The following is a 26358-nucleotide window of genomic DNA, read 5'->3' on the forward strand; positions in this document are numbered from 1 at the left end:
CCCCTAATACTTATACCGTTACTCTGACCTTTTCAAAGTTCCTGGGGTGCATGATGCTAATATATTTTGGCTCAAGAATCCACCATCTGGGAAACTAATTATGCACGGACATCTCCCTGAAGGACAAACCATATGTATGCACTCTTCTAGGACTTAAATACAAACGTGTTTTACAACTAATTCTAAATTGGTCTATGGTTTCTTCAGGTTAAATTGTCGCCATTCATATTTTAGTTGTGACTCTGGGTAAAGCACAGGCTACAGAGGCCTTGAAGATTTCATTTCTCCCCTTATGATATGCTACTTAAGATCACTTCATACTTTTTGAAATTACTGAGGTTTTTTGCTGAACCAATGACAGTATTTCCAAATTCAGTGCCTCAAAATTAAACTGATTTTGCTATATTCCCAGAATTTCCAGAAATGTTTAGGTTGTCTTCAGAGTTAAAAAAAAAAAAAATTAAAAACCATACTTTTAGGACCAGTATTCATTTTTTGTTTCATGATGTTGGATTTCCACTTTTTGAATATTTTTATACTAACTTCCCTGGGACACGGAATATAGATTTAGTGGAACATATGGAAGATTATGTCAAGGGCATACCAATATATTAAAATGTTAAAAATTTAGTTAGAGCTCTGTGTGACTGTTTCATAAACCAGTGCAATTCTTTTGGGAATTAATAAAAGTATTAACTTTTTCCTAAGTGTTTAAAACAGGGGAAAAAAACAAAACAGCAATGTCCAAATCCGCCAGTGTAAGTTGTAAGAAAATATATTTATTTTTCCATGACAATACTATGATAAAACTGTTAAATACATGCATTTTAAAAACAAACATAAGTAACATCTTTAGAGTTAACAGCCAAGCATACTAGTTTTATGTTTAAGGTGTCTTAGTAATAGGTTACTTATATTTCATGTTCTTGATATAACCATGTTCTCCAAAAGATATGGAAACTAAATTCTGAAATTATACGAGGATATAAAATATTCAAATTTTTCCTTCTAACACCAACATAATCTCCCCAGTTTTCACAAGGTGGAAAATACTTCAGTTGTCATCTCTGTTAAGTGGGGTTATTTTATTCCATTAAACTCGAAATTCTGTGAATCACACCAATATATAGTTTGGTGCCTCTACCTGTGTATTTAAAGGTTTCCTTATATGAGTAAGCATGATTTTAGGTATACAACATCACAGAAGATAATTCGGGTTAAAAAAAAAGTCTAGTGGTAACATTTCAAGAAATGAAAACGGGACCGGTTTTGGATGTGCGGCTTCTCCCTATCTTTCAGCTACATTTGCACACACCTGACCAAACAAAAAGTTAGTAAACAGTTACTAGTATTTATAAAAAAAATGAAAATATTTAACATGTAACAACCCCTTTAAAAAGACACTCATTCTACAACCTTATAAAAGACAAAACTTCTATCTGTTCACAGTATGTGTATTTTGTAAACAGTAATTCACTATAATGCAATTTTGAGAGTAAAAAAATGGCAATTTCCTAAACGTGAAGATGACCTCTGACTTAGGGCCGACTAATGAGAGAGAAGAGAAGGCAACACCTCCCTTTGGAATAGTGGGGTATTTTTCAATGATTTTCAACCTTTGGATACTTGTAAGGTGGTACCATCTCAAATTTCGGATGTCTTTCTATCCAGGCCACTCTTTTTCAAGCAATTTTAAACTGAAATTTACTTAAGAAAAAGCCATGCTCCTTTTCTGAGAAAATAATAGGAAAGCACAAATGCCAAGGTCGGATAGAATACCTACTCTTTCCCAACAACAAACAGAGTAAGGGTTTGTTACTGCGTTTTGTCTTCAACTATTCACAACATATTCACCTTTCTCCAAAACATTATGTTGGAAGGAAAAAATTAAATAGAAGGGTGTATCATAAATAATGGGAGAAAGTTTTGGAATCCAACTGGGGGCCAAGTATTTGAAACTTTTTTTTTTTTTAATGAAAATCACTATCAAATCATTATCAAATCAGTAACAAAATATTGTTTTCTATGTTCAGTTTGACTGTTAGGTTTAACAGTATTTTGGAAATTGATTATAACAATCAAATTGTCCATGTTTCAATGCAAATTGTATTACCACCTAGAAATCTTTCTGAAATGGAATGTTTAGGAGGAACAGTAAGTTCAGAAATTGGAAATTACCTACCTTTAAAATGGAATAATTCTGAAGGGAAGTATATTTTCAATGTGTAAGGAAATTCTAAACATTTAAATAAGCCATTCAACCAAGTATACAAAGTATTTTTGGCTTAAGGGCAACATAAGGTCTGCTGCTGTTTGGGTTTTTAAAGTTCTGATTAGTTATTACAAAGGAAATATTAAGGATATACAGTAAGTGTAATACAAATTAGTTTCCTTATCAGTGAAATATTAATTTTCCCCATCACATCTCTGAGTTTTTAAGGTAGTCAGTTATAGCAATCAAAAAGTAATATAAGTTATTACTGTGTTGTATTTGGTTAATATTTAATCAGTGATAGCTTACTTATTTGAGATTTTGAATGTTTCTGTAGTTCAGCTAGGCACCTGTAATGAAGACATGCAGAAGGCTTCCCTCTTAAAACACTTTAAATTTTCATAAAAATGTTGCACAGTTAGAATTTATCTTCCATAGGTAAATTCTGTCTGTAACTTGGACACTTACAATCCCCAAATACTAACTTTCTTAATACAGGGAGAAACAAGCACTAATCATAGTTAAGGATAACAGAAACCTGTCATAACTCAGTATTGTAATTTTGAGAATTTGAATATATTTAGATCAAATCACAGCCTGTGCAATTTTACCACACACAATAAAGCCTGCACTATTAGTTCGCTGAGTGTTCTTAATCCTCCATATAGGCACTAAAAATAGCTCATTTGCATTGTAACTGGCATGAATGTGACCATGTAATAGTTAAGACAAAGGCACAAATTGAAAAAGAAAAATCTCACCACCCTGTCAGAATAAGAGGTTTAAATATTAGCCTTGGTACATAATCCACAAAGACCTAAATGGACCAAATTTAAACCCAGTGATTTCCAATTCTCTAAGGTCTTGTCTAAAGGATGCATTCCCAGTAAGTTTAGAAAATCATTTTCTTCTATGAAAAATTTTCTTCTGGATCTGAAAGGTAGGATGGGCATTGGTACCTTGCAATTTTGTTTCAGCGGGAAATACCAGTTTAAAATAAATGCTTTGAAGAAATGGTTTATCAAGTAAATGCATGAATCCTTATAGTTAAGCTCACACATCGATGTCTGGTTGGTTTGCTAGAACAATGGTGGTTGGTACAGACACATCCCAAGTTTTGTACACATTAAATAAAATGTCACTGTGGATCCTCTCGATGAGGGAGGACTAAGAATCTAGTGACGCTTTTGCAGGAATCTCTCCCAAGTTCTTACCCAAACTGGAGCTACTTCTTGAGTAGATTCAATCTTTTCAGTCAATAGTCTCAGCTCTACACAGGCTAGATGCTAGTATAAAACATCCCTTGTGAAAACTGCACATTCTGGAATGGGACTCAGTCAATAAACACTCACTCACTGAATTTCCACCATGTACCTAGCTGTCTTTGGAATTAGCTAATGATCTCACATCTGACTTCTGCGATGCCTAATATTAGACTTTCAAGAAAAAAAGGGCATTTTATAAAAGGTATGCAAACTTTAAATGGTTGAAAACAGAAAATAATAAAAATTACTTTAAACAGAAAAAAAGAGCCTTATCAGATTATGTGCCTGAGCAGTCAAAAAATCTGAGATAAAATCTGCATTTTGGTATGTTAGGGAGTACTTTAAGAAATACTATAAAACTGATTTCAAATTCCTTTTGAAAGAAAATATTCCCTAGTCTCCTTCACTAACCTACATCTGATTATTCAGAGAGGACTGTCATGTTCTTTATACATGGTCTGTATGAAGACAATTAAGAATTACAGGACTAATGATTTCCCACAAGAATACCAAGCTGCCTCAAGTTTTAACAATGTGACTTTGACCACAGTTTCTGAGTGCGATAGTACCAGACGTTCTAAAAGCAGTCTTTCAGATCCATGAGCCATGAAGTAATGCTGGTATGGAAAACAGGGCTGATCCTTCCGCCCTTAACCTTTTCCGTGAATGGCTACTTCAGAGTCTAAGCTGTTGGAACACAGCACCTCTGTCACCGAAGCACGTGAGCACACAGCTATCCAGATACCCAGGGCCACAATCTCAAATCCAGGCTTCCGTCGTTCAACACACAGATGACTTCAACTGTATCTGGGTACTAATCCATGCACACGTAATGCACAAGCTCTACCTAATGTCAGAATTCTAGCTAAGTCTTCTAAGAGGATTTTTATAGTACTGTTTGTCTAGGAGGGCCACTCACAAGAGAAGTGCAGTCATAATCACCACCAGAATCTCCATTTCCCACAAGGGAAGCTTGATCTGAAACCGGTTTGTAAGTGAACTGGCTTATCCGAGACAGGAAAACGTGTCCTGAGACAGACTACAATTCAACAGACATGGTGAGGCATAGATGAGTCCAGATACTTAGGAGTTTTCTAACCAATGACTAGGCTTTAGTTGAGGAAAGGGGCATCTCCCCATTACTCTGCCAGTCGGGAAGGGCTGAAGGGAACACATCTAACCTCCCCTTCCAACTAGCCTTTAGTTTCCCCTCCCCCAGGCAGAGGAACTAAAATGACTGGACAGAGCATGACCAACTCCGACTGCTTTTCACATCCGAGTACGGTCCTGGTGTTGACAAACAGTGCACATTTACCCAGGGTCTCTAGTGCCACCAACAACTGGATATGTGACAAAGGGCAGTGTCTTCTCTCCCTGTGTTGAGGCCGCCCCCACATGCCCAGGTAGGGTGGGAAACGGGGGTGGGAAGGGAGGTAATGACTTCGGATTTGCACAGTGGGTCTAGTTGTCTTCAATTTAGTGGGGAAGGACAAGCAATCTGCTTTGGCCTCAGCCCTAAGCCATGTATTTCCAGGTATACAGCAAGTTATAACGGGCTTGCCCAGACTAACAGTGTTGTGCTTCCCATTCACCAAGTGAGAATCACTGTGTACGAACTCCAGGGGCAGGGAGAGAGGTGAGCAGCACTCCGACCCTTTTTCATGCAGGAGAGACACTGAGTCTTGGAGAGAAAGGACTCAAGAGCCCAGTGATATTCACCATAAGCCAAACAAATGAGCCATTCTGTAGGTTAGAAAGGGCACAGGAACCGGAGCTGCAATGCAATATATACTGAAGACAGAGGTCCAATACTCTCTTCTAGACCTTTCCCATTCTCGGTTTAGTGTAGCTCAGACCCACCAACTTCTACTCTAGCTAACACTTATCCTCAAGAGATGAAGTACGGGATCCACTGGTTTCAAGTGGGAACGAGGCAGGAGCCTGGGGCAGGAGGGGAGAGAAAAGACAAGCTTCAGCAGGAATGCAGGGAACCCCCGGTCTGAGCACCTGGGGTGCAGGCTGAGGACAGAAGCCTGAGAGGAAAGAGGAGAGCAGCAAACTGTCAGGGACGGATCTGGTTTGAGATGTTTTTCATCGCTGAAAATCTCTAGGAGCCATGACATGGTTTTAACGTCTACCAAATGTGAACATAATTAGTTCAGTTTCTGTTTCATTCCATGTGTCCATATATCATGAAGCTCAAGAATTTAGGTGAATTCTAGCAATTAAAATCAGGATTCAGAGAGTACCCAAATGGATTTTGGCCCTTGTCGCCTTGTGGCTTTTTTCCATGACGTGGTTTTTATAAAGAAACATGAGGACCTAGGACAAAAGGATAACCAATCCATTATCATCACAGAACCTCAGAGGATTAAAAAAAGAAACAAAACGAAACAAAACAAGCACATCTTGATGTATTCAGGTATTTCAATTTTCTGATATTTTGCCTTAACTACCAAAAAATAAAATATCCATGGGGGTAGGGAAAATGTGTAATATACACTTTTTAGTTTTTCATTCTGCTTTTCAAAAAACCACGTTCATTCTAGACCTTACTTAGGAAAAGCAAGGACAGGCAGAGGCAGCTGTGAAGACACATGGTCACAGACAGCTCACAAAGCTGATACGGGTACACCCGCTGATTCAAACGGACCTGGCCACAGTCCATACGCCATAGCCCTTGAGGAACTGTCCGTGGAGGAGGCATCACCTTCTAAGTTTTAGATTTAAAAATTTTAAGACTGGGTTTAAACAGTCTAGCCTGATGATCATTTCAAAAGGCAAAACTGCTAAAATGCCTGATCAAAAGGAACCTTCGCTATGATGTGTCAAAGGTCACCACTGCCTGGTGTCCTGGAGAGGCACTGAAGCTAGTCAGAACCGTACAGCTAATGCAGCGAGCGTCTGCGCAGGTTTCCCCTCAAACAATCACTGCAATTCTGTTTCTCAGTAATGTTGGATTTGCTCCTGTAACATGGTCACTGTGTCATAAGAAAACCAATTTTAAAAAAACCTCAGGTCTCCAGGCTTAGAAATTTCAGTCTTAAATGTCAGCGCAACCAAATGCAATAAAGGAAGTTCACACACAAGCTACGGGGTAAGGAAAAGATTTGCAAAACCTCCCAAAGCAAAGACAACATGATTGTAATTTGGGCTGGTCAGTGTCATGCTCATTTTCAAAGTTTGTACCCCTGAGAAAACTATCTGAAAACCATTATACAGTAGGCACAGAATCAGCATACTTTGTATCAAACGAAACACTACATAGCGGTCACTGCATCAGAAATTATATTAATTTTTTGTAAATGCTGTGGACAGAGGAGACTCATGTTGAAAGTTCTGAAATCTGTGCTTGGTTTTCATCTAGAATGGAGCAAGTGTCAGGCAAATAAACATCATCTGGTACACTGACGTCTTTCTCCCGTGCCTGTGAATCGGCTTGCAATTCCACAGCATCCATATGAGAAAACCACTAGCAGAACAGAACACGCGGCTGGGGGACTTGTTTTGCATGTGCGGACTGGACAGTATCCGCCAGGAAGTACTTCCTGAAGGGAGAGCCCGTGGGAACACTCTGGCTCCGATCACGGACCACTCCAAGACTTGAGCTGCATGGACCGAATCTGTGAGTGACTCTACTTGGGCTGTAACTACACTGAAAGCACAGGGACGCTTGGAGTGTGACTTGCGTGCGAGAAGATCCCCCTCGCCAACAGTACTTCACAGGATCCCTCCAAGATGCCCAGTGCTGGCCTGGGAGCGCCAGACGGAGAGCTTACTGAGATGGCAGACTGAAGTGACGCGGTGGCTCTGTTAGTCGTTGGGTTTGTTCTGAAAAAAGTTTGTGAAGGACCACCCTCCCCCATTCGATTTCGGGGAGTCTTCGTCTTTAGGAGGGATCAAAAACTGCCGGGAGTTAATGGAGCAGGGGCTTCCGAAAGAGACCATTTCACTTGTGCTGTCTGTGGACCTGGGAGAATCTGGAGACACTAAGTGCCAAGTACTGACATTTGCCTGAGGTCTGTAACCGGCAGTTTTATCTAAGTCGTCCTCCGCGCCCAGGTCTTCCCCAGTAGCAGGGACCGGCAGGTGCATCTGGGGCTTATAGCCAGCGCCCCCGACAGGGTCACTGTCTTGATCTTCCTCTGGTTTCGCCTGAGGCTGGTACATAGACTGGATATCGATGTACACGACCTGAGAGGTCCCTCCGGCCTCCTCTGCACCCGGCTGCGCCGTTTCCTCCTCAATGACAGGGGGGCAGTAGGACACGACCACGTGGTTCTCGGCGTCTGCATCACAGCTCTCCTCCTGCCGCTCCGCTACCGGAGAGATGATTTCCGTGTCTTCTATTTTCGGAACCATTGATCGAGTTTCCAGAACCTCAACATTATTTGGGGTACAAGGATTCATTTCCAAAGTTTTGAGAGCATTGTTTCCCTAGAAATAAATGATAATGGTAAGGCAATGATTAAGAGGGGCACGAGAAGCTCCTGCAGTGCCCTTCCTACAAAAAGGGGCATTATCTTGTTCATGTTCCTCGTGGCTACTTAGGGAAATAGGTCTCTGCTGTTCTGTACTGCATAGGAGAACAAAGGTACTGTTTTACATATCAATATGTTCCCGGCTATTCATAGCAGTAGCAAAAACACACGTTAACATGCATCAGCACAGAAGTTCAGCAGATGTCCAAGACGCCCTCTGCTCAACACATTTTCTGCTGGGTGCACATCTGCATGCTACAAACATCTCACAAAAGACTAAAAAAAGCAGCCCGTACTGACAAATAAATGAAAGAAAAGAGGATTACCTCACAGACACTCTTCTGAAACTGCAAAGCTTTACAATTCTCTGGATTTGGAATATCAGGGTAGAAGGTTTCTTTGATCCTTTAAATAAAGATGATTAAGTGCATTTAACAATTAGGATTATCAGACCACAAGTAAGTTAGCAAACCCCTGGGCTTATTTTGACATTTCACAGGACGCTTCAGTGAACAACTGAGACAGCGAAACTGCATCAAAGGTGCGCTCGCTCACAAAGCTCCTGTCTGAAAACTACAAGCGGTACTTCTGTTTCTAGAACTACAGTATCTTACGGATCTTATGAAAGTGGAAAAGCAAAGGATTCAAACGGTGACTGTGCTCGTAGGTCAAAAGTACAACACAGGCAGCGCTTGTCTGACTCAATGGCTACAGTGCAAGTGGGATCACACACCATCTGGTTGGTGGGGAGCGTGTCTGCACGAGGCAGTTCCCCACGTAACAAGGTCTGCACTCTGGGGGGGGGGGGGGGAAGGCCACTAATCATGACCAAAAATGAAATGCAAACAAAAAGGAGACCGGCTCGGAGCTGTGTCATATATATACACCTGTTAAAAAGTTTGGTATTTGACATTACCACAGAAAAAAACAAAACAAAACTTTATTAATCTAAAATGCCCTAGCTGGGCGCCTGGGTGGCTCAGTGGGTTAAGCCGCTGCCTTCGGCTCAGGTCATGATCTCAGGGTCCTGGGATCGAGTCCCGCATTGGGCTCTCTGCTCAGCAGGGAGCCTGCTTCCTCCTCTCTTCTCTCTCTGCTTGCCTCTCTGCCTACTTGTAATCTCTCTCTGTCAAATAAATAAATAAAATCTTAAAAAAAATTAAAAAAATAAAATAAAATAAAATGCCCTAGCTTCTAAACTCTTTTTACCTTTTGTATTCAAGTCGTTTTTAAAATGTAATTTTTGGTAATGAGAATATGGTCACCCACAACACAGTATTCTATACAGCTCTAAACTATTACTATGTTAACTTGTAAGCCAGGATTACCAGAACACATTCCCTTCTTTATCATAAAGGATGGCATTTTTTTTTTTTTTTTTTTCAAAATATCTGACAGACAGACCTCACAAGCAGGCAGAGAGGCAGGCAGAGAGAGAGGAGGAAGCAGGCTCCCTGCTGAGCAAAGAGCCCGATGTGGGTCTCGATCCCAGGACCCTGGGATCATGACCTGAGCCGAGAGCAGAGGCTTTAAACCCACTGAGCCACCCAGGTGCCCCAAGGATGGCATTTTTAGTACCAGGGAGGGCCGTCTATGCTGAACACCAGCATCTGCCCCAAGCCCCGCCCAGGACGCCTCCTGCCAGCTGACCCCGAGTCCCCACTCACCTCCTCACCTCCCCTCCCCTCCCCTCCTGCCTCTCTAGCTTCACTCAGACACCCAGTTCTCACTGCCTCCTGATGACCAAGTTCTTTCCGGGTTCTGGGCCCTCACAGGATTCTTCTCTCCTCCCGGCATACTCTTTCTCCCCTCCTTACCCTGATGGAACTCCCCTTGGGAAGTCGTGGCTGACCACCTCCAGTGAGTGGTTGCCCCGTTCTTCCCCTCATGGTACCCCGTGACCTTCCCAGTACACACGTCCTTTATAAGCATGTGTTTACTGGATGATTAAGACTGGGCTCTAAGTCTGTAAGGATCAAGCTTATTTAGTTCCCCACTGTTATCACTCTTCATGTGGGAGGAGGCATTCATATTTGCCAAATATATGAGTAAATGACAGTATTTTCTAAATGGGTCACCAGGACAAGTGTGATCTAATCATTAATCCCACATACAGCTATTGCCATATCTACACCTATACGTATGTTTAGTGCAACTATTACTTTAAATCATTAGTAAATAGTTAAGAGGAAGTTTACCTTTTATATTATTACTTTAAAAACCTTTCAGTAATTCTTGCTTAATATTAAATCCAATATTAATTCAAACTAAACCAACATTTTTTACCAATCAGTTTCAACCAAGTACTTATTTCTTAACACATGAACTGAATTATCACGCTCTTCAGAAACAACAGCAAGCAGAAATGCAGGTACCATTACCATTCTCGTTTCCGATAGCAAAGGATGCTCGTGACCACTCCCACGATGACAGCCACGGCCACTGGGATGAGAATGGCGATTATTAACCCCACAGCTGAAAAAAGAATATTGGATATATTCAAATCACCACTTTAAGCAGGATGCATAGAAGACATTCGTATTATAAGATACTTAAGTTGAGAGATTAAAGAAAAAAAATCCTACCTGATCCAGAGACACCAAAAAATTATTAAAATACGACCTTCAAGCATTTTAGTAATTTTTACACTAATACGTAAATTCTTTAGAACAGGAGTGAGTGCCACTGCGCATGAGGCTGGATCTTCCCTGTGGGACTACCGTTCACACTACAGGGACCTTAGCAGCGCCCCCTGGGTTTCCACCCACTAGATCCCAATATAGCACCCCACAGCTCTGAGATCCAATCCTGACACCAGATGCCACCAAGTATCCCCCAGGAGGCAAAATGGCCCCCAGCTGAGAACCATGTCCTCACGGTGCTTTATTTAAAAGTGTGTGAACTCTAACTCCAGAAGATGCCACCTTCCAACTCAAGCTCTTCACTGCAGACAGTCAAGCCCATCTTCCCTAGTCTCCATCTCAAACTGGTGAGTGCTGGGGTCTACAGTTTTTTTTAGCTCTTCCCTGGGTATGTTAAAAATCACATTTGGAATCGGGCAAAAGGTGTTAAATGGGGGACACCTGGGTGGCTCAGTCAGCTGAGTGTCCAACTCTTGATTCCAACTCAGGTTACGATCTCAGGGACGTGAGATTGAGCCCTGCGTGGGGCTCCCAGCTCAGCGGGGCATCTGCCAGAGAGTCTTTCTCTCCCTCTCCCCCTGCACCTCCCCCTACTTGCACACATGTGTGTTCTCTCAAATAAATATAATCTTTAAAAAATGTTAAAGTGGGTCAGCTTTATATAGATTTAGCAAGAATTTATAACTCCAGATTTGAGATGTATCCTTCATACATTAATTTCTTAAGTATTCTTAGGAAAAGAGCTTCAAATAACTGACAAGAATAGATATGAAGTCATCCTGTGGACTTTGAACACTGCTGGCTACCCACGACAAACAAGCAACAATACATGCAATTTTTAAAAAGGGGGTTCCTACATGAACAAAACTTGCTGAAAACTTATGCATTTGGGTACGGAAAGCACCTCAACAGCAATAATTAACTTACAATTTTCCTTCGTCACCACAAACATGCTCTTCTCTGGGCCCATGCCACCATCTGTGTAGGCTCGCAGGACCAGATGGTAACTTGTTTTACCCTGAAGATCAGCAATTCTCAGTGTCTTCTGGGATAGGTCAGTAATGTTCTTAATCTTTATGTCTGACCGACCTATTTTCAAAGGGAAGATTATTATTACTGATCTCTACACCATTTTTTAAAACACCTAGCTACTCATACCTGTTTGACCCACACCTCTGTCTCGAGTGAGTGGTTGCCGGCTGCCCTTGAGGCCAGCGCCTGTGGAGTCAGCCAGACCCGAGTTCAAGTTCTCCCTCTGCCGTTAGCAGCTATGCGGTCCAGACCTGGTATTGAAACTACCCCAACCTTGAGTTTCTCTAATTCATGAAACAACAATCACAACCTACCACCGAGCGCTGTGAGAAGTTGTCATACATTCTCTAGAATAATCCTGGCATATGGCAGGTAATCAATAGAAGTCCCTTCTCTTCCTCAGAGCAGGAAAGTGTACCTCCACCTGCTGGGGCAGGGTCGCTGTGGCTGGGGCCACCCTAATGAGTGGTGCCAGAGTCCCCTCGCTACCATGCTCGCTCCCAACTGCCTGGGAGGAGGCAGCACACTGAGCTCTCACGTGAGCCGTTAGCCAGGAAGCCTTGAATCTTCACAGGATCATTTCAGAAGAAGGATGAAGAACTGCTTCAACTATTGTTTTAAAGTTTTAATCAAAGTAATGGATGATGAGTTTGAAAAACTGAACAGGACTAAATGGTAACAACAAAAGGCAGCAGTCTTCTGCTCACACCTTCCCTGCCAAAACCACGTCACCTGTTTCTTTGGATATTTACTTCTGTATTTTGAAATAAAATCATGCTGGCGGCACTTTAAGACGACTTGTAGGCATTACATATGCATGTCCCACAAAGAAGGTGAAGTTGAGTTCTCAGCACTCTGTCTCCCTCACATCCCACGTCATTCACACACACCACAATGTTTGGGAAATTCACCATTTACATTACTGCGATCGTTTAAGTACGGATTCCTGCTAGAAAAATTGCTTGGTCTGCTCATGTTTCCCTTACTTTTCTGCTGTTTTAATGCTTTTTCCTCATTTGCTTAATGTCCCAATTCCTAATTCCTCCCACACCCTCCTGTGAATATTCAATCCAATTTTCCACATGGCCCAACGCAACAAAATCCCAGCGCCATGACTGGCTGTCCTACCCCTGCTTACGCCCCCCTTCCCACATCCCCCCATCCAAGGCCCCCTTCCCAGTATATCTGCTCCAGACCCAGGCCTTCCCAGCTCCCGCCATCTTGAACCACCTTGTCCCACTTGCTTCCTCAGGCTGACCCACTGTTCTAGAACCACTGCCTGAGAAGGGGACATGGGGAAGAAGTATTTGCAGCTCTACGGGTCTGAAGATGCCTTCCCTCAGCTCTCACACTGGCTGCCGCTGACGGAGTACAGACTTCAAGGTTGAAAAAAATTTGCTCTCAGTATCTTGGAGACACAGCTGTGCTATCTTCTAGCATCTGCTGTGCTGCTGAGAAATCCGAGGCCACTTTCATTCCTGAGGACTCACACCTGAGCCAATCTTTTCTGTTTCTAGGACTTGTAACAGGTGCTTGGAAAATTCATGACAGCCTACCCTGGTGTAGATTTTTTTCTACCTATCTTACTGTGTACTTACTGAGTGCTTTTATCTGGGAAACGTTCTTCTGCTCTTTGGTCATTTCCTTCTATTGCGCCCCCCTCCGCACCCCCTCCCCCCGACAGAACTCCTATAAAGCATGACAGCACAGGTCTCTGCGTGCTCCAACTTCCTCATCGTTTTACTCCAAGTTTTCTCCTCTGCATTCGTCTAACTTGGGGAAGAATTTCTCTATCTCCCATGTAATTTCGCTATTATTTAATTCTTTAAAATTTTCTTTGATTACATTTTTAATTTTGATGAGTTCTTACCTATCTTCGGACCATTCTTTTTTAATTAACACCAGGTCCTTGCAATAAATACAGGGAGGGTATCTCAACTATGCAAGGATAGTTTTGGTTTTTGTTTTAAAATTCTGTTTCCCTACTCTGAATTTGTTTTCTCTAATTTCTCTAATTTGTTTCTCTAATTTCTTCTGTTAGAAACCAGAAGAAATGTTAGAATCTTTCTCAACCATCTGGTTATCCCTGGCTGCTGGTCACAGTTAGAGTGAGCCCCTGGAAGGTCACTGTGAATGGGTGGAGCTTACTGGTTGGTGGGCTTCACTTCCCACTGGTGGGGAATGACCAGGTCAATTTCTGGCTTTTCACTGGGACAGCCCCCCAATACCAGCACCTTTTGTGTCTTGCCCCAAGAACCATTTCCTTTTTCCAAAGAAAGATCCTCTTATCTCATCCAGGGAAATAGGCCTAGCTGAAGATGTCCTATTAGCTTCCTATTAGGGGAAGGAGAACAGGAAAGGTCACACTGCTCACTAGGGTGTCCCTCTCTATGGGGGTTCTCTGGCTGTTTCTCCAAAGAATAAAGCCCTCATCTTCGGGCAGGGGAACAGGCACTCACGTTAGCTGAATGAAGTCGGTGTACAACTCTGGGGGTTCTCACTGCTCCTTAGAGACTTTCAGTGAGTCCTCACGGTTCAGCTCCTATCCATCCTAACCACCTGCCTCCAATCCCGACCCAAAGGATGAGTCAAATTATTTTTCGCCGAAGCCTGAACGTCCACCTGGATTTCACCATCCTCCATCCTCCAGGCGATCTGTCCTACTCCCATCAGCCTGACAGTGTCCAAATTTGGTGTACTCTTGCCTGTCTCTGTTTTTTTTTGGCTTTATGCTTTTTCTTTTCCTCTTCAACTTCAGTGACCAATGCTCCATGTCTAAATGGAAGTCTAGGTGCTAAAATTTTAATTGGTACAGCGTAAAATTTCTGAACATTTGAGAAAAATTTCACCAGACTCTAGGTATTTGTAGAACTTTGTATGTGGGGTTTTTCTCATTCACAGGCAACTGCGAAGGTTCTGGAAACACAGACCTTAGTGGTGAGGGGGCGGTGCACAGCTAGCACAGCTGCTCTGGGAAGTGCTTTAGCTGATGCCCGGGCAGCACCGCCATGCAGCACTGCTGTTCTCTACTTGCTGGACGGGCATTAAATAATTCAAGTGGTTTTCTTCTGAGGAGAGGTCATTAAGGGAAATGAGAGCTCTCAAACTGAAAAGATGATAGCCTTGTGTTATGTGGCTATGAAGAGGAAACATCTGACTCCCAACAGAAATATAATTTAGGGAGAAGCCAGAAGTCTGCATAAACATCTCTGTATTTATAAATTTAAAAATTCTCTATGGACTCTGGACATCCACTTACCAACTGTCAAGGACTGACTGAACCTTTAAAGATCTAACGGATGCTCTTGTCCCCAGTCAAGTCAATTAAGCCTGCCAGCTCACCAAGGCCACGACTAACTGTGCGGACGGCTCTCTGTCAGGTAACAGCAGAGGCTCTGGAGCCCTTCTCTGGGTTCCTGAACTTTTCTCCTCCATTATTAGAATTATAGAAAGACTTTTTAAAAAAAAATTTAAATAACCTAGGTAAGATGCTATGTTTGTTATGCATGATACAAGATTGCTAAGAGATGATCTCTGTCCTACGGGGCTTATAATCAAAGTCTGCAGAATAATTTAAATGAAAAATGGTACATGTCATTTATCACATACTAAAATCCTGGAAGTCTCATATTTATCCATTTTCCTTTATCTCTTTGTCAGTTTTGGAAACCAGTATTACTCAGCAGCACTTCTTTCTCTTTCCTTGGTTTTTTTTAATTTTTTTTAATTTTCTGTGGTTAAAGAGAACTTCCCGCTGTAGTTAAGTGACTTACCGGATCCCAAACTCCTTATTTTAGACGTGTCTCTCTCTCCTTTTTCAAAGTAAAATAAATATCCTCTTAAAAAGCCTCTGAGCTCTTCCACGGGAATATCTTCCCATTTTACTAGTATCGAATCTGCAGATGTGTCCTCAACAGTGAAATTGGGCGCAACAGTTGGGGCTGTAAAGAGAAAAACATCTGCGGCTAGAGCAGAGTTGAGGGACACAGAGGAAGACCGCAACATTTGATGAGATTTCTATCCTCAAGAATCACTGAATCTGAAATTAGAACTTTATTCTCTACGAAGTCCCACTTTCAGAGATACTAGCACAAGCACTGCTCCCATGTAGCTCGTGCACTACTGACTGGAGACACAAGGGGGTTTCTCACAGCGCACACACCCGGCAGCGGAGGGAGAGGGTGCTCCCTCGGCAAAATCCGGGAGCAGCTATGCAAACAGAACTGTGTTTCCCCTCTGTACATAGTCTTGAAGTTAATGGTTTTATTAAACGTGTTTAAGTGCAAATTAAGTCTCTCTGACATCAAAATTGAGATTTCATTTCTCAATGACAACAGTAAAACTGTGAAATATAAACATTAACGAAATGAAGATTAAGTAATCACAATTTTCAATTTATCATACAAATTATTCTTCCTTCCTTAAACATCTCAATTTGTTTTTAGAATTCAATCTTGCAATCGCTATTTATTTCCAATTTCTCATGTTACCTTGGACTCTAAGAAAACCTACCCATTTAACTTACCCAGTTCTTCTATATATCCAATTATAGAACGGAGTAACTGATATCCTTGGTTTCTGCACCCATACAGAAAAAAATTGTATCTTACACCAGGTCGAAACTGATCTACAGGATGGAGACAATTAACTTTCGTTAAGCAAATATTACTATGAACATCTATTTTAGAAATATCAAACCTATAATCATTTATTCCAAAATTTCCAAAGCTAATTTTAAATAGCTATTTTCTTATCATTAAAAAAAATCCATTTTTTCAAAACTGATAAATATTCAGAGTGAAAAATGACTGAAGAAAAATTAAACAAATTCACTTCTGTTGTAGTGAACAGTGTAAAATACCATGACTTTGAAGGGAGAGAACAGTAAACAGGGCTTTCATTCTGTTTCTTTAAGACCAAGCAAAGATGACTTCTCCCCAAATTTGGGCCGTGTCAGTTTATTAGCCAATTCCAGGTCCAGGTCAAGCCTCTGGAAAGCCCTTCCTGCTCTACCCAGTGTGATCTCTCTCTCTCCCCTTACCCCTGAAAAGCAGATACTAACATTTCCTCTCAACCCTGCTGCTTCAAGTACGCCGGGCCACAGAGTCTGTTTCTCTCTACAGCATCACTATTTAGTGCCCTTGAGTTAATGTCACAGAACATCCAAGAGAAGCATCTTAACTTCAAAAATCCCCCTTTCAAATACCGCCTTGGCACAATGCAACATGTGAAATGTTGGGAACAAAGAGGCAGACACTGTGTGGGCCGTGGCCTAGAAAGGTGGTAAGAGTGGTGGGGAGACAGATGAACGGGGGTAACCAAGACACCACATGCTAGACTACAGGGACCTATCACAGGCTGGGGCACCTTTACCGTGCCACTGAATGAGTCTAAGAGTACCACGAAAAGCCACCAAGAGGTGACATCTGAAACAGGGTCTTAAAAGGTAATTAGGAGCTCAGCAGCGGTGGTCTAGGAAGAAGATCCCGCCTGGGGGAAAACGGCAGCGTGCGGGTTGCGCTGCGTTCATGGTGAGCAACTCTTCTGGTGTGGTCAGAGCACCAGTTCTCTGTAACTATGCACCCACGGAACACCAGTGCTTCCGCAAGCTCCAGAGTGAGATGGCCAACCTCTAAGATCGTTCTGTAACATTTTTCTTTGGCGTCAGGCATGCCTGAGGTTAGTTTAATCTTCACGTAAGTTAGTAAACTGTACCTAGTGTTAGGATGATTAGTGTGTCAACATTCTGTAGGGTTCAGCTACCTTAAAAAGAAAAAAGGTCCAAGTGGGGACTATGGCTTTCGTTCTGTGTTCTGAGGTGGTGAAACAGCTGAATGAAGAGATGATCAGTTGAGGAAAGGACAAGAAGGGCCTCCTGCGGCCTCCTGTGGCCACCGTGTTGTCCCGGCAGCAGTAAATGAGAGAGACAATTCCTGGCCTCCCGAGGCACTGAACCTTCTGCTTCGAATTTGAATCCTGGTGCTGCCACAAGCTGGTTCTGTCACCTTGGGTGGTCACCTGACTTCTCTGAGCCTTTCTCAACCACTGTGGGGCCTTTGCTCACCTGCTGTAATCGGGAGCTTCTCCCTCTCACCCTAACAGGTCTCAGCTTCAACTTCTGTCTCTAGATGCTCTAAGACGACCCCCTCCACACCACCGAGCCTGCCCCAGTCCACCCTAGTTATTCTCAAAGCCCAGGTGCAGAGGTGGAAGAGGGACAAGAATCCACACGGTGTACATTAGGCTGGTGTAAGGCTTGGGCAGCTCCAGGTGGGGAGGGTGCGAGGGCAGGTGCGGGCGGGGGGGAGCGCCAGGGAAGGAGAAAGGGAACCATCAAGTATTTCAAGTAGAACTGGCAAATACTCTTAACCAACTTGGAGTAATCTAGCGGACGGGACTCATCTTCACCAGCTGATGGTGAAGAAGCAAGCGGGCAGCACCGGCTCCTGGGAGAGAGGATCCGCCTACTCTCCTGGGCTTCCCCTCAACGTGAGAAGAACCAGGACAGGGGGATGACCTCGAGAAGCATCACCACCGAGGCTGCAGGATCCAGAATCCCCAAGGGCAGGGGCACGAAACACTCACAGCTACTCAGAAGGAACAATGGTGGTAGAAAGAGGGCCATAATGTCCAAGGGCAAGGCTGGCTTTGCCTGCTCCTGTTGTTCTCCTCATGGCTGACCTGTAGGCTGGTGCTATCAAAAGCAGCATGCCTTACAGGACTACCGGCCTGTCAACAGTCAGGCGCCGGGAACCGTCCCCTCCCCGCCCCACACACCCTGTGCCCCCTGCCACACGGATGCCCCCCATCCCCATCAGTGGCCTCTGTTCTTGGCTCTGCCCAGTAACCTGCGCTTGGACACATGAAGGCAAAGGTTGAGGGGTGAGACCACACTGCTTAGGGCTCCATGGTTTTCTTTCTTCAGGAGCATTCCTCCATGCTGTTATGGCTTCGACGCCATCTGTGGTGCTACTTAACATTCCACTTTACAGATACACTGTAACTGACTCATTCTCTTATTTGGGTTTTCAAGTTTTGTGATTACAAGGAACACTATGGTGAACCTTCCTAGATGCAATCCTGTGTTGCTCTCTGATTATTTCTTAGAATAAACTCCTCGACAAATAATGACTAAATTAAAAGACAGGAACCCTTTCCCATGCATACTACTACAAAGCACTTTCCAGAAAGGTCAAACCAATTCACACCCATTCCTGTAGTAAGGCATAAAGGACCACTCCATCATATACAGTCACCTCACATATTGCTCTTTTAGAAATATTTTTAACAAGTTTCATGGAGAGGCATGAGTTCATCTTACCAGATTCTATTACAGTTTCAGTGCTGTTTGAAGGGACTTTTTTCCAGTCCATAAGGCATGGTTCAGACCGAGATGAGTTACACCATTTAATAACATAGTCACAAGTCATATTGGGATCGTAATTCCAAGTGAGGAGAATTCCATTTCCCATTCCGACAGCCTGCTCTACTTTGAGATCATCTTCAACAAGAAAGAAGTACATGTTACTTGTATTAAAAACAGTAATATAGGCGCCTGGGTGGCTCAGTGGGTTAAGTCGCTGCCTCTGGCTCAGGTCATGATCTCAGGGTCCTGGGATCGAGTCCCACATCGGGCTCTCTGCTCGGCAGGGATCCTGCTTCCCTCTCTCTCTCTCTTTGCCTGCCTCTCCATCTACTTGTGATCTCTGTCAAATAAATAAATAAAATCTTAAAAAAAAAAAAAAAACAAACGAACAGTAATATAAGGTATATCTCATGAAAATGGGCAAGAGTTAGAAAAACTACTTCACTGGACAGGAATTTTGAAAGAGTGCTCAAACTTCCTAGACCTGTAGCAAAGTTTAGAGGACTTACTCTGCTACTTTTGTTGTAAAAAGCTAATTGCCTGGGCCTTCAGATAGATTCGGAAGCTGGAAAGTCATGAAAGCGCACCTAGGACAGGTGGGGGCGCAGCAGGCCAGGGTGTGAAGGTCAACCAGGGCAGAGGGGTGGGGGGGAGGGGGCTGAGGGCATGCAGGCAATTGGGGAGGGTGGCAGTGTTTGGTGGGGAGAGGGCAGAACACATTCCCCTCCTCACCCACTAAGGATGTGAGCTCTGTGAGCAGACGGGGGTGACTATGCCTGTGACCCCAGCCCTGGGGCCAGACCTATATAGCGGGAGCACGAGCATCCGTGGTGAACAAGTGGACCGACCAGCCCTTCTCTTCCTCTCAAGCCTCTGGGTGGGCTGAAGGGGCTTGTGGAGACGGGCTGAGGAATGGGGAATTAGCTGACATGCAGAGGGATCAAAGGCCATGGGATGGAATGGTCACTGTGGGACGGAACGGCCAGCTTGCGCACAGGGAGGGAACCACACACACATACAGGACAGAGGGCTGAGGTGCAGAGGTTGGAGGGACAGGGGCTGTGCTGAGGTTCTGTCTCCCCATGCTGTCAGATCTCAAGTCTACAGATGATGGGGGGGGGGGGCTAGGCTGGGGGGTGAGGACTGGGAAGGTTAGGCCCAAAGGGAGAGGGTATTTTCCACAGTTAATAGCAGGAAATTATTATTTTTTTTTACAATTTTATTTATTTGACAGTGATCACAAGTAGGCGGAGAGGCAGGCAGAGAGAGAGGAGGAAGCAGCTCCCTGCTGAGCAGAAAGCCTGATGTGGGACTCAATCCCAGGACCCTGGGATCCTGACCTGAGCCAAAGGCAGAGGCTTTAACCCACTGAGCCACCAAGGTGCCCCAATAGCAGAAAATTCTGTAACTGATTTTTATTCAAGGGTTCAGTAAAAAGCCACAGAAAGGGTTTTGGGGGGAAAAAAAATGGTATTGATAAAGCAATTCCTACCTGACACAAGACAAAAATTTGGCTTAGAATTCAGAAGACCCAGGACACAGGAGTGTTTTGGGCTCAATGTGATTAAACCCCCACACTATGAACCTGCTCCGGGGCCACAGGGCCTCCGACTCAGGAAATCCTCAAGGAAGGGTGATTTCTTCTGAGGCTTCCGTAACTGTCTAGGAGCTGATGCTATACTATTGTTAGTCCAGAAGTTACTGCCTTCTGAAGGACACATGGAAAAGGCAGGAAAACAATTTGTGAATTAAAAGACAACACAGCTATTGCCTATCACTGTAAAGCAATGAAATGTAGAATCTAAACCAGAAGGCTATCTTCTGAAGGATGTTCACACCGCTCTTCCCCTCTTTTTTTTTTCTTTCTGCTGTCTCAGCACTGCCTGAGGACCTCTCCCCTCTGCTGTGCGCTGCGATCTGGGCTCTGTGTTCCGCGTGTCTGAAAGGTACGGTGCTTCCCCTGTCCCTTCTTGCCTACGGTCCACTGAACAAAGCCAAGCAGCAGCTAAGTGCAAGGAGTAAGAAACTGCCTTGGTCAAGAGTTGAAAAGCTACTTGCAGGAACTTTAACTGGACCAGCAACTTTTCTTCCTTCAGGAGTGGCTGGTCACAGACCAGCGCCCCCATATTGGGGCAGGACAGCAAAGGGAGATGGGAGCAGGGAATGACCTGAAGAGGAATGAACTGAGAAAAGAGGCAGAAGTGGCTATGGGTTAAGTATTATGAATTACTGGTAATCCGTAACATTTAAAGAAAGGCACTCAGTTAATTTTAAAATTGTTCTAGAGTGACTCTTTAAAGTTTACACTGAAGATCTAATTTAGATTTTAAGAAGAATTTCTTTTCTTTTTTTTTTTTTAAGATTTTATTTGATAGAGTGATGCCAAGAGAGCAAACACAAGCAGGGGGAGTGGGAGAGGGACAAGCCAGCTTCCCGCTGAGCAGAAGTCCGATGCGGGACTCGATTCTAGGACCCTGGGATCACGACCTGAGCACAAGGCAGATGCTCAATGATTGTACCACCTCGGTGCCCCTAAGAAGAATTTATCAGTAAAGGATTCCTATTAATAAAGAAATGTCTTATCAACAAAGCTGCTATTCAAAGTAAGTATTTTTTTCCTGCCTGGCAGTTTGTGGAACAGCCCAGCTGATACAGCAACAGGTCCCATGGTCTTGGAAAGATACCTGAAAATGGTCTTAAATAAACGTCTAAAACATTTCTTGCTAGAGTAAAGTCCACCACCGTAACTCTCCAACGTTATGCCTTAATGTGACTGGGTAACACTAATTATTTTATCCACCAGTACAGAGGTCTGGAGTCACCATGAGTGACTAATGGCTGCTGTCTCTCCAAGAATTCTGCACAGGAAAGGGCTAAATCCTCCTTACAGATCAGCAGCAGCAGGGGATATGAGGAGAGAGCTGACCTTGTAAGAGCAGGCAAAAACCCTTTAAATTGTTTCTCTGTAATTTCCAGTTCTTATATTCTGCATTACCTTAGGTACTCACCATTTGGAATTTCCATGCTAGCTATTTTAGAAGGTGGCGATGAGCCAACAGAATTTTTTGCCACCACACTGATGATGTAGTCGTTTTTATCAAGTTGTAGTTCTGCCTTGTGTTGAGGATCAGGGATCTCAGAAAGGGACTGTGTCTCCTCATCAAGCAAACAGGATACATTATAGGAAAGTATTTTCCCATTTGCTTCATTAATGGGTAAAGGCTGAGAGAAACAGAAAAATAAATGTCAAGAAACCTACAACACCGGCCATGTGGTGAGGCAAGACCGTCAGGTGTAAACCAGACACCATGTCAATCATACAAGGCAACACCAGAATCAAGGAAGCTGCGAATGGTGTCAAACAGATTCAGAAGGCACCGAGGCCAGGACAGATCAGGGGAGTGATGCTGAGGAAAAAAATATACTTACTGTAAGCAGTTTAAGAGCACAGAGCAATTTAAAAATTAAGCTAATACAAACCAGTTTTTAGCCTCACATTTTTCAGAAGCAAACAAGAAAGTAACAAGAATGACTGCTCTACCAAATGAAACATAAAATATTACGACACTGGAGCGCCTGGAGGGGTCAACCAATGGGGCATGCGATTCTTGATCTCAGGGTCATGAGTTTGAGCCCCACACTGGTAGAGAACACTTAAATAAATAAAACTTTAAAAAACAGCATCACAGTTTTTTAAAAAATATTTATTATTTTCTCAAAATAGTACATGCCCATTACCAGAAAATTTGGAAATGATACAAAAGTTAAAAAAAAAACCTGTAAAATGTTCCCATATTCCCATCTCTTAAACACTCTTACATTTTTGCATTTTCTTCAAGTTGTTTTTCTAAGATGTAGATATTTCTAATTAAAATTGTTTTAATCACGGTTTTATCTTTTTTTCACCTTTTTATAATATAGCTGTCTATAATATATACAACTGAATGGCTTTATATTTTATGTAGTATTTTTACCAGTTATGTGAATAATATAAGGAATATTCAAGTTGTTTCTAACTTATTACTAAAATTATACTTTGGTGTACCTTTTCGTACCACTTTTTTCTTTCAAAGTTAGGATTAATTCTTTAATGTGGATCTCCAAAGTAGACTTATTAAACTGCTTTTCCAGACTATTCCTCCAATTTATACGACAACGAACAGGATACTCTGATCCAGAATGACCTTGATATTAATACTCCGCTAAAACAGTGCTCCGAACAGGGACTCTCTGATGGCCTGTCCTACTGGGCCCTTTATTAGTCTAAGGCTCATGGGCCTTCTTTGACGCTACTGATAGCTCGCTCCTTCACAGAACCCCACCCTGGGTTTCTGCTTTACCAGTTTCTGGCCTTCCTGTCCTCTAACCTTCCCGCTCTCCTCCGTGGGCTCCTCCATGCGCTCTCACCTACGGGTCCCTCCTTGGCCTCTTTCCACCCTGCGTGTTCTCCCCGAGTGATCCCACTTACATGCTACTCAAAGCTATGTCTTTAGCTCTGACCACCCTCCTGAACGCCAGAGCCTCACATTAAACCACTACCTATAAGATTCTACTTTGATACCCCAGTGGCATCTATTTTCAGAATGTGTTTTTAAAAAGTCAACCCCAACCAACTTAATTTTCCACCTAAATACACTCCTCCTTGGCAAATGGCAGAACCATTAACCTAGTCTCTTAAGTTACAATCACTTCAGTATTTTTAACTGTTGGTTAGGCATTCATCTAGTTCGAAGCACGTCCCAGACATTCTCCACACTGAAGTAATGGTCCTGCAACACCAGGCCAATGAGTGGAGTGGGTACGGTAGGCTCCTGTTCCATCTCCTAATTCCGAAGACCCATGTGATGTATTGTCTTTGGCTAGAGGACGCATCAGCTATTTCACCATGAAGAACAGATCTTGATCTGTTGATCAACAGAACTTGATCCTAGCCGAAAGGCTGAGAAGCGACCCACTGAGGTGGTGTGGAACTGTAACTACGTCGTCATGAAATCTGACAGACAACTGTGAGTAGCAGTGGATTTTCTAATCAAGGGTCAGAGGGGTACGCGATCACACGCAGACAATCACAAAGCAACAGGACTTACAGTGAATCTGCACACAGACTTAACTTTCCTCAAAACTGACCTCAAATTTTCTTAAAAATAATGTTTTACTTTCAGTAACAAAATTCACTATTGAAAGGAATCCAATTATGGCTGCTCTTATAACATCTGACTCGAAAACAACCATTTGTTTTTGACGTTTGCAAATCAGATAAAGAATATAATGCTACAAAAATGTCTGCTCCAGTAGAGGAACACCAGTGAAAACACAATATAATTTATAGTGTATCTAAAAATTTTACAAAACCATGAAAGCCTTTTTAAGTGGCATACAGTAATACAATTAAGGGAAAACAAATTACATATGAGATATGTAAGAAATTTCCTATTCAGTGAAGAAAAAAATGTCAACAGGACTGAGATTCTAACTTGCAGCTTCTGGGTAGCTTCTGGCTGTGTTTCTGACTCAGGTGAGAGAGAGGGAATTCACGAAATCCTCAGGTCCTTTGCAGGCCTCATGAAATCAAACTAATGAACACCACGATCTGTCAGAGAAGATTCCCGCCAAACTGACCGCGGTGCATACGGGGTGATGGGCACTGTGGGGGCCGGCAGCAGGACTGCAAACAGCCAGTCTCGGAAACCCGGGCCCCTCGATCACCCAAGTACCACACGTAAGCTAAGTAACTCAGCACAGTAGCACTGTTTAAATTCTCAGGTATTTACCTTCCAGTAGATTATCAAATTTTTTCCATCGGAACTCCACTCTCTCCACGTATCTGGTCCCTTTGAAGGAACTAGGAAAGAGATTTAAAAGTTAGCAGCTGAAGGCGTGGACTACATGCCAGCTGGTAACAGCAGTAATTGAAACAGTGGCACTTGCGATTTTTTTTCTAGGTTTTTGGAATTCTCCATAAAAATGTGAAAAGCGGCCCAGTGGCTTCCCCTCAGAAATGAAACAAGGGAAAAGCTGAGTGCTCAAGGCCTGCAAAACAGGAGGCCCCTTACAAAGGATTAAAATCACCCCTCAGGCCCTGAGGGATGTTTGACTCCGTCTCACATCCTCCTACCTCCCCTCACTCAAGTGGTGAGGACTCTCCCTGAGCACAGGCTTCTTGGTGCTCCTCAAATGTGCTGAGGACACCTGCCTCAGGCTTCCGGCGCTTTCTGTGACCCCTCCCCCCGCGCACAGAAACTCTCCTCCCCTGATCACCTCACCTCCTCCATCTCAGCTCCGGTGTTCCTCTCCTAGTTGAAGTCTTTTCTAGCTACCCTATTTAAAAAACTGCAACCCCTCCTCCCCTATCACCTTCTTTCCTTAGTCCCCTTTCTAGGCTTTATTTTTCTCTGTGGCACTACCCAACATACTATTTTTTAAAAATTGATTTCTAATCCTCTATCCTAATAAACTCCATGGGCAGAGACTGTTTTATTCAGTGCTATATCCTTGGTGACTACAACAGTTCCTGACACACTGTGGATGCTCTTTTTTTTTTTTTCTTTTTAAGATTTATTTATTTGAGAGAGAGCAAGCGAGGATGCATGTGAATGGGGTGGGGGGAAGAGAATCCTGAAGCAGACTCCCTGCTGAGTGCAGAGCCTGACATGGGGCTCAACCCATGACCCATGAGATCATGACCTGAGCTAAAACCAACAGTCAGCCCCTCGACCGACTGAGCCACCCAGGTGCCCCTCAGGAAGTATCTGTTTAGTGAATTCGTGCTATCATCTCAGTGAGGTATACATAAAATGGTTTCTTGTGGCAACAACAGTTCATCAACTGAACGCCAAAGGTCCTGTAGTAGCCAGTTTCCAAATGATCAGTGATACTGGTCACAGCTGCTGGTATGCCCACCTGGGTGTGGTCCTCTCCCACACTGTCACAGCACTGGCCTGGGTGACCAACAGAGTATGATAGATATGATGGTAGCTCCCTTCTAAGCCCAGGTCATAAGAGGCATTGTGGAGGCCGCCATGTTCTCCCTCTACTCACTAAGTCTAGGAGCAGCTAGCTGCCATGTTATGAGGATACCATAACACGGAGAGACCTACATAGCACCACGGAGAGACCTACATGGCTAGCCTCGGCGCGAGCCATCCTGAAAGCTGATTCTCTAGCCCTGGGCAAGCCTGCAGCCGCCATCTCTGTCCACGCTGTGGCCTCACGAGAGACTGTAAGCCAGAGCTACTCAGCTAAGCTGCTTCTCAGTTTCTGACCTATACTCACTGTGAGAGAATATATGTTTACTGTTTTAAGTCACTGAATTTTAGGGTAATTCGTCAGGTAGCAATGGGTAACTAAATACACTCCCCTT

The 26358-nt window shown here is 43.4% G+C and overlaps 1 protein-coding gene across 2 annotated transcripts in view; it reads right to left on the reverse strand.

The window, feature by feature from the left end:
• Positions 1-759: 759 nt before the first annotated feature.
• LIFR (LIF receptor subunit alpha) overlaps positions 760-26358 on the reverse strand; it is a 76597-nt gene continuing 50998 nt past the window's right edge. For both annotated transcript variants that reach the window (XM_004737990.3, XM_045079489.1), the window contains exons 12-20: positions 24770-24840; positions 22007-22220; positions 18954-19133; positions 16158-16259; positions 15406-15573; positions 11528-11689; positions 10340-10433; positions 8285-8363; positions 760-7914 (exon numbers count right to left, since the gene is read on the reverse strand). In XM_004737990.3, coding sequence (XP_004738047.1) covers positions 7291-7914; positions 8285-8363; positions 10340-10433; positions 11528-11689; positions 15406-15573; positions 16158-16259; positions 18954-19133; positions 22007-22220; positions 24770-24840 — 1694 coding nt within the window. In that variant the 3' untranslated portion in view covers positions 760-7290. The remainder of the gene's footprint in view (positions 7915-8284; positions 8364-10339; positions 10434-11527; positions 11690-15405; positions 15574-16157; positions 16260-18953; positions 19134-22006; positions 22221-24769; positions 24841-26358) is intronic.

The sequence above is a fragment of the Mustela putorius genome, unplaced genomic scaffold, assembly GCF_011764305.1.
Source record: "Mustela putorius furo isolate JIRA1106 unplaced genomic scaffold, ASM1176430v1.1 tig00000407_pilon_pilon_pilon, whole genome shotgun sequence".
Lineage (NCBI taxonomy): Eukaryota > Metazoa > Chordata > Mammalia > Carnivora > Mustelidae > Mustela > Mustela putorius.